The sequence below is a fragment of the Camelina sativa genome, unplaced genomic scaffold (assembly GCF_000633955.1).
Source record: "Camelina sativa cultivar DH55 unplaced genomic scaffold, Cs unpScaffold04564, whole genome shotgun sequence".
Taxonomy (NCBI): Eukaryota; Viridiplantae; Streptophyta; class Magnoliopsida; order Brassicales; family Brassicaceae; genus Camelina; species Camelina sativa.
In genome coordinates this window covers 1-634 of record NW_010925658.1, presented here as the reverse complement: position 1 = coordinate 634, position 634 = coordinate 1, and the positions used below count along the sequence as shown (strand labels likewise).

Sequence of the window (634 nt, the reverse complement as noted above, 5' to 3'; positions counted from 1 at the left end):
TTACAGAGAAGAGGAAGAGCTGGTCGTGTTATGCCTGGAGAATGTTATCACCTCTATCCTAGATGTGTCTATGATGCTTTTGCTGACTACCAGCAGCCGGAACTCCTTAGGACACCTTTGCAGTCTTTATGTCTACAAATTAAAAGCTTAAGACTTGGAAGCATTTCAGAGTTCCTGTCCAGGGCGTTGCAACCTCCTGAAGCATTATCTGTATTTTTCTACTAAAGTTTTATTTGTTCTCTCCTCGTTGGGTTTTCCTTTGGGGTTTAACATCTATTGTTGATCGTTATGTTGATTTTCAGGTCCAAAATGCTGTTGAGTATCTAAAGATCATTGGGGCTCTTGATGACGATGAAAATTTAACAGCTTTAGGTGTGTTTCTACGGGACTTTTTTCTGTTACTTACATATCTGGTTTCTCAAATTCTGGCAGGAACTCATTATATTCTCTATGCAGGGAAAAATCTGTCTGTGCTTCCGGTGGAGCCTAAACTCGGAAAAATGCTTATTTTAGGGGCTATCTTCAACTGTCTAGATCCAGTAATGACCGTTGTCGCTGGTCTAAGTGTCAGAGACCCATTCCTTATGCCATTTGACAAAAAAGATGTAAGTTTATATTTAATATTCATGTGATT

The 634-nt window shown here is 39.3% G+C and overlaps 1 protein-coding gene across 1 annotated transcript; it reads left to right on the top strand.

Annotated features, from left to right (window-relative positions):
- Nucleotides 1–9: 9 nt before the first annotated feature.
- Nucleotides 10–605, top strand: LOC104774681 (DExH-box ATP-dependent RNA helicase DExH3-like; the record flags this gene model as incomplete). Its single annotated transcript, XM_019242938.1, has 3 exons — nt 10–210; nt 303–372; nt 457–605. Coding segments are annotated over exons 1-3 (399 nt in total), but the record flags the coding sequence as incomplete, so codon positions are not given.
- Between the last annotated feature and the right edge of the window lie 29 nt (nt 606–634).